At 38.8% G+C, this 7,491-nt stretch overlaps 1 protein-coding gene across 1 annotated transcript; it reads left to right on the forward strand.

The window, feature by feature from the left end:
* The first annotated feature begins 3,510 nt into the window (after nucleotides 1-3,510).
* On the forward strand, nucleotides 3,511-4,260 carry LOC138901718 (uncharacterized). Its single transcript, XM_070189500.1, has one exon. The coding sequence runs from the start codon at nucleotides 3,511-3,513 to the stop codon at nucleotides 4,258-4,260; it is 750 nt and encodes a 249-aa protein (XP_070045601.1).
* Nucleotides 4,261-7,491: the final 3,231 nt, after the last annotated feature.

The following is a 7,491-nucleotide window of genomic DNA, read 5'->3' on the forward strand; positions in this document are numbered from 1 at the left end:
TGCTTGCCCGAGTTTGACCTTTTGGTTGACTTTAAGTTTTTGATTGAAGATTCAACCTTTATCGATTGTGTTTGTTTCCTATGGCATTATTTGATGTTTTTGATTTGCTTTTGGCTAGTTTTGAACCATTCAAAGGTTGATTCGCATAGGATGGGATTTCTAGAGTGTTGTTTGTCTTGCTCTGTATTTGTTTTGTCTTGTTTGAGGTAAGTATCCCTACAGTAACCTCCACTGAATTACCCCTCATAAACCCTTACTCAGCCTTTGCCAAAACATCATTTGCTCCATGGTTCCAAATTCGTTCCTTAGTCCAAGACAGACCAAAAGGCGTGAAAGAATATGTTGATGCCTCAAAACTTAACCAGCATCTTATTCTTGTAGCTAGAGAAGAACAATTCATCACCCTTTGAATCCCAGGTGATTTACCCAGACAATGGAGAAATCATGGTTTTACCCATATCCATTTTGGCCCTATCCGAATCGCTTTAACATATCATGGAGGAAAAGGTCAACTTGTTGTTGCTTGCCTTTCTCTTCTAGATACAAGATGCTATGAGTACCAACATGCAAATCTAGGTACTGCAGAAGTTACCTTAAATGCTGGGACTGTCTTCATAACTATTTTTCCAAATTTTAACATGTCCCTTTATGGCCCATACTTAACCAAAGCATTAGAAATCTAATTCCAAATCCAGAGAGACCCACAAGCCAAAGATGCTATCCAAGCCACTCTTCATCATCAAATGGCGTGGAGGATCCAAAATCATGCTATGGATCTCTGCCTTCCCGGAGGAGAAAATTCTTTACTCTTAAATATTGATGCTACCAAAGGAAACATCATGTACACCCAAATACCTAGACAAATTTCAAGAGATGAGCTCATTAAAATCCTTACTGATTCCTCGATAAAAAATTATGAAAAGTTAAGTGAACTAGAGGAATCTATGCAATCTGGTGAGCCAACTTTTCCCAAAAGAAATAACAAATTGTTTCCATAAGCTTTGACCATTCTCATCTTAAAAAACCCTATAAAACCATCTTTTCTTGCCAAATTATTCAACCCAAGGCTACAACAGATACATACCCTGACCTTGAAAGAGAACCCTTTTTGAATATATAAGCCATCATGGAAGAACATGTGTGGACCCAACATTCAAGAAGGATGGTAAAAGAGTTTGGTGGTTCAAATGCCCCTTCACGGGATACTGCCCCTGGGATATTGGTTGTGACTATCAAGACTGTTTGGAAGACCGAATCGGAGAATTTGATGAACACTAGCTCAATCATTGGAATAGATTTGGTCTCAACGAGATCAAACCCAAAACCAAGAAAAAAAGGGAAAACCATTGAAAATCAATTTCGAGCCAAATATGAAAGTAAAGATCCTTCAATTGGCTCATTAAGCCGTCCATGTAAATATGAATTTCTTGTCAGTTACGAACTTAGGAATGGCCAAAATTACCAGAAAACTTCACTCCAAGCTGGGAAGATAGTGAAACAACACCCAAACCCAAACCACCATCAGCTCATACCCTAGAATCCAAAAACCCATCCGAACCTAAAAATTCATCAACTCAAAAAACACCAAACTTCACACAACCACAAATATTCATGCTAAGCCCTTCAAGTTCCAGTCATACACAAGATTTTTATTCACTTCAACCTTTTGAAAAGGAGGGTATCAGCCATGCTCCAAAAATCCCCAAGAAAAATATAGTGCTACAAACTGGAGAAAAATTTCCAACAAGTGATATTGAAGCAATAATGAACTGGCAATCAGAAAATTCTATCTGTCAGAACAAAGTGCCGAATAATATTGGCAACACCATAAAAGAGGTGGCTCACACACAAAAAAAAATGATGAGCAAAGTGGAAATAATCGAGAAAAAGTTGGAGCAGATATCGTCTCACCATGCAGGACTAATCAAAGCCTTGGAACAAAGGCTGGCAAATTTACAATATGAGATTTGCCCGGCAGGAACTTCACTTTTATAATTCTTCCAACAACAACAAAAGGATATGATTTCCATTAGGGAAAAAATTCAATTTTTAAGAAATGATCGCTTTGAGTCACAAAAAACTTCAGTTTTCCCTTCCAAACCTACCTTTTTCCCTATGTCGCCACAAACATACTCCCTACCTAAATTGGACTACACCTTTTTTACTTTTCCTACTATCTTACAAAATCCTATTTCTTTCACCCAACCCTTAAAAGAAGAGCATGAATTTGATATTGCATAAATGGTTTGGGTAAAGAAAGATGCTCTTGCGGCCTAGAAACAACCCAAGAAAAGGCAAGATCATGGAGAGAGTTCAAAAGGGTCCAACCATGAAAATATGATGATTTCTGATCAGAAGGCTCCATACCTCTATGTCTCCCAACCAAAAAATATGTCAGAAGGGGATACCACATGGTCGGAATCGCTAAATTCATAAGACGATGATACAATAAAAAATAACTCTCAATAAAGAAATGAATCCCCCAATATTTGCGAAACAACCAAGAGACCTAGAAATATCTGAGGTAGATGAGGATCAAGAAGGCATGACAGATGAACCAATCCCAGAAAGAAGGCATGAGCCCATGGCATCAAAACCAGCTGGAACTTGCTTCAACATATTTACCTTAGATGACATCAAGGTTTCAAAATAGCCTCAAAGGATCCAAGACTTCTATACTTGGATGGTAACCAAATATTTGGTGGAATGAGAAAAGTATATCATCCTATCATAACTGACTTCGTGGTTCTTAGGAATCCTCAAAGATATGTGGAACTCACTTGAAATTCAAGATAAAAATACTTTCCTTACTTCCCAAGATTTTGCCTTCAACATCAGCATCCTACATGAAGTTTTATGTGGAGATACTGGCCAAAGACAAGAAAGGATGCGAGGACAAATCTTCAAGATGAAGTGTGTGTCATTCGACATAAATGACATTGACAAGCATTTTCAAAAAATGGCAAAGATATAATTTGAGATTAGCGTAGATATCTACTTGAAGCAAGTCTTTGTCTCCTCCCTTCCAAAGTTGTTGGCAAGCCGAACCATGACCATCATTGAAGAAACGTTTCAGTCAATAACAGTACCACAAGTCAGCTACATCAGGCAAGCTATTTTCATCGCATTGGAGGACATTTGTACAAAGCGCTCTGCCCTAAAACAAATTATCCAACACAACCCAGTGCTTGACAAAGCATGTCGCAGATCTGATTTGATCACCGGATCAGGATGTTTTTGCCACACATCTAGGCAATGGAAAGGATTCAGGAGGTTCAGATGGCCATGAATTCCAAATGGAAGATCAACGTCCAGGAGACACACAAAATATTTCAGACGAAGGAGGCCAGGAAATTTTCACAAAAGAACAAATGCTTTATTTGCCACAAGATTGGACATTTCGCAAGAAATTGTCCCCAATCGAAGAGATCTGTCAAACTCCTTGAATAAATTAAAGATTACACTGGCATACATCTCGGTTAAGAAGAGGACCTCAAATCCATATTCTCTATGGATGATGGACCCACAGAAGAGACTTTATTTACTCTTGATATATACGAAGATTGTAGTGATAACCAATACCAAATTTTGAAATCATCAACTAAAGCCCGAGAGGAGATCAACGCTCTCATAGTCATCCCTCAGGTGGAACTCAAGGTTTATCCATCTAAATGGGATAAACCAACTCAAGTCATCGCTTTTATTGACACTGGAGTTGCTTGTTCACTCATGAATCCAGCTGTTCTCCCTGAAGATCAATGGGCGCTGCACTTTAAGGATTTCAACACTAAATCAAATGGGATCCTGACTACCACCGTCACTACAATGCACCCGATCTCAATTGAGTTATTTCCAGGATTGAAGTACAGAACCAAGATGATAGGGTCTGATGTACCAGAAAAAGACCTTATTGTTGGATTTGACATTTTCAGACAACTAAAAGATCAACTCCAGATCAAGGCTAATAGGATAACATTTAAGAAGCAGTTCAAACCTTATTTTGAAATTCCAAGGCTATTCCAAATCACCAACGACAAACAAATCAAGGAAATTGAACAAAATCCCATTGAGCATTCATGTGCTGAATCCCACAAGGATTTTATAAAGAAAGGAAAAAACCCGTTATGGAAGAACGAAGAGTTTTTTTTTATCAAGCTCCCTTTCAAAAAAAATAAAAACATCAATCCAACAAAAGCTAGTTATTCAGGCATGAGTCCAGATCATCTTCAACTTGAAAAGAAAGAATGCGAAGAACTCTGAAAAGGGATTCCCTCGGTTGCTTAGAGGTGTGGATTATTTCTTTGGGTGTTGGTGTGCTAATAGAGCACAGGTCATTCGGCTCGTCGGACAGTTCATTTGAGATTTGAATGGGGTGTATAACTGTCGAGAAGGTTCTAAAGAGTTCAAAATTCATATGTGGCATTTGAGAATTTTTCGAATTTGTATAAGGCTAAGATCTGAGATTTGCACTGGGTGGTGTTGGGACTGGCGATACATTTGTATCATTAGAGGTTATACATTTCAGTATCAAAAAGGTAAATAAAATAAAATTTGATTCACATGAGGTCTCTTCAGAGTGGGCACTTTGGTTACGGTACTATTGGATGCTGAAGAGGGAATACAGTGTCTTATAGGTTTAGGATGACATGGTTTCATGCTAGGATCTCTTGTGGCAAGCTTTGGTTGATGATTGTGGTATTCTGGCAAGAAGAGGTATTAACTTGAAGGCAATTTGGAAGCAACTCGGAGAAATAGGACAGGTTGGTGGTAGATCAGATCAACATGGTAATGGGTATAATCGGTTCTTTTGGTTCTTATAATGTGGTGAGTCTCTACAAGTGTTTTGTGGCAATACTCTTCGATTTGGCAACCTACGTGACTTGGTTGAGTTAGAAAAATTCAATTCTGATGGATTGGTTATGTACATATGGGTTTCATAGGGTTCTCAATGATTTATACCATGGTTTGAGATGGATATTTTCTACTGGCATGAGGAGTATGTTGCGTATTATGATTTTCTCCTAGATGGGATCTAGTGGAAGGTTTTCGACTGATCGAGTGTGCATTCTACTTATGACTCAGAGTTAATAATGGGGTTCTCGTGTTTTCATATGACAACATAATAGATGTTGTGCATCGTGTGGGATTAAGGTTTGCATGTACTGTGTTGCGGTTCAGTTTTGAAGGGAAGGTAATAAATTTTAGATAGTATGGATAGTCCCAAATGTTTAGATGGATGCTAGTACTACTTGGTATTACGGATGCTCCATTGGTGGTGCAGTACTCGCCTGGTTGATCAACTGCTGATGTTTGGATTTTCCTATATGGCACGAAAGAATTATGAAAGTATTTCTTGCGGAATGATTATGTATGAAGGATGTGTCAGTTAATCCAGTGGTTGTGATAGGATCAAATCTAGTAATTTATTCTTGTGGTCTGGAGACTAGGTGTCTCAGAAGTAGATTGTTCCATGGTTGCAGACTGCAAAGATATGACCAAGTTAGCTATTTGATGGTAAGTGTTGCAGATAGGTTCCAATGGGTCTCTAGAAAGGTTTTCTACTCATTTCGGAAGGATCGGTATCGATTTGGAGCCATTGGTAACCCTAATGAGGATGTATATTTTACACTAGGTCAGATTTGTTGACTCAGCATAGTTATTGTTGAGGGGTGTGTTATTCGGTTAGAGTTGAGCTTTATCATGTTTTGATATGTTCTATGTGTTACTATTCTATGCTACGATGGGTTGTGATCTATTGGTTATATGCACACATGATGTGGTTCTGTTAGGGCCTTGTCACAAAATTTTGAGCAAGATGGTTATGTGGTGTTGAATGGCTGATTGCGCCTTAGTTATGGTCTCTCCTGTTGGTGGTATTGTGCTATCCATTTCTCTATGGTTATGGTCATGAATTTTGCGTGGTTGTTTTTGACTTGCATATGGTTGTTGATTTTGAGCATTGTGGTGCGATGTATTTCATATGGACCGGTTTTTGGATGGGGTCACGCATTACAGCAAAGTTATGTTGGGATATGACCCTTTGTACTAGATTCGTGTGTCTTGGTTCTACTATGTGTGATGAGCTCATAGAATTGTGTTTGTGGTGATACATGTTGAACTTGCGAGACGGTTCTCTCATTTGAGTTATTTCCATTTTTAGGTACATTTGAGCTGTTGTTTATTGGTGCATAGATTGCACGGTTTGTGGCCTTAGGTTATATTGGTGTAGCATGTCAGTAGAGCAGGTTGTATTTGATGATATGGGGTTATTGGACTTGGAACGAGTCCTATCGGATTTGATTAACGGTATGTTTGGATGGATAATGTCATTAATTAGCTTAGAATTTGGCTACGGTCCTTGTGGACGTGAGAGCTCCATGACTGGTTGATCTGTTCAGTGGTTATGAGTTTCTGCGTGTTTCTTTCAACATCGGCAGTGTACAAAGTTTTTGAACGAGGTTTTATTTGATATGATGTTTATTACTGGTACTGGATTTGTTTTTGAGCAGCTACTGTGATCGAAAATTATTGCTACGAGTATGCGAGTTAGGTGGTATATCATGTGATTACGTCTTGGTTTATGGTTATGGCTTGATACAACTTGGTCAGACTTATACAGTGTGTAGATGTGAGATCCATGCCTTGTAATGAATTCCGGATGTTGGAAATTGGGTTCTAAGGTTTACGGACTAAGGTTGAAGTAAGGATATTCAGTTATGTTGTGTTGTAAGGCTTATATGGATTGGGGTGATGTGGGATCACCCCCGGGTTTATCCATGATGAGTATACACATCAATTTTATGGCTTTGGAATGACTCTTGGCACATTCGAGGATGAACGTATGTTTAAGTGGGGGAGAATGCAACGACCCGACCGGTCATTTTGAGCATTTGCATTCCATCTAACTCTTTGAAGTCTTGAGTAGCTTCATATGATGTATTATGACTTGTGTGAATCGTCGGTTTTGGTTTTTAGGTGATTCGGGATTGATTTGGAAGAATGATTCTCAACTAGGAAGCTTTAAGATGGAAGAGTTGACTAAGTTTGACTTTTGTGTATTTGGCCTCGAATTGGATTTTTGTGTATTCCTAGTAGATTTGATATGGTTCGGCCTGAGTTTTGGAAGTTGAAAGTTCAAAAGTTCATTAAGTTTGATTTGAGATGGGATTCATGGTTTTGGTGTTGTTATGTGTGATTTGAGGCCTCGAGTAGGTCTGTGTTATATTTTGGGACTTGTTAGCATGTTTAGACGGGGTCCCAAGGGGCTCAGGTGAGTTTTTGACGTGCTTCAGATCATTTTGGATGGTCTTTGTATTGTTGATTGCTGGTGTTTCAGTTGTTCTTCGCGATCACAAAGATGAGGCCATGATTAAGTGATTCTTAGATCTGGGTATTTATTTCTTATTCGCGTTCGTGACAGGATGAATACGTTCGCGTAGAGTTAGGAATGGTCTTTTTCGCATTTGCATCTGCTTCTACGCGTTCGCGTAG

Source organism: Nicotiana tomentosiformis, chromosome 11 (assembly GCF_000390325.3).
Source record: "Nicotiana tomentosiformis chromosome 11, ASM39032v3, whole genome shotgun sequence".
In the NCBI taxonomy this organism is placed as follows: Eukaryota; Viridiplantae; Streptophyta; class Magnoliopsida; order Solanales; family Solanaceae; genus Nicotiana; species Nicotiana tomentosiformis.

Excerpts from the sequence above, each read along its gene's own strand:
- LOC138901718 (XM_070189500.1), top strand. The coding sequence starts at position 3,511 with ATGGATGATGGACCCACAGAAGAGACTTTATTTACTCTTGATATATAC.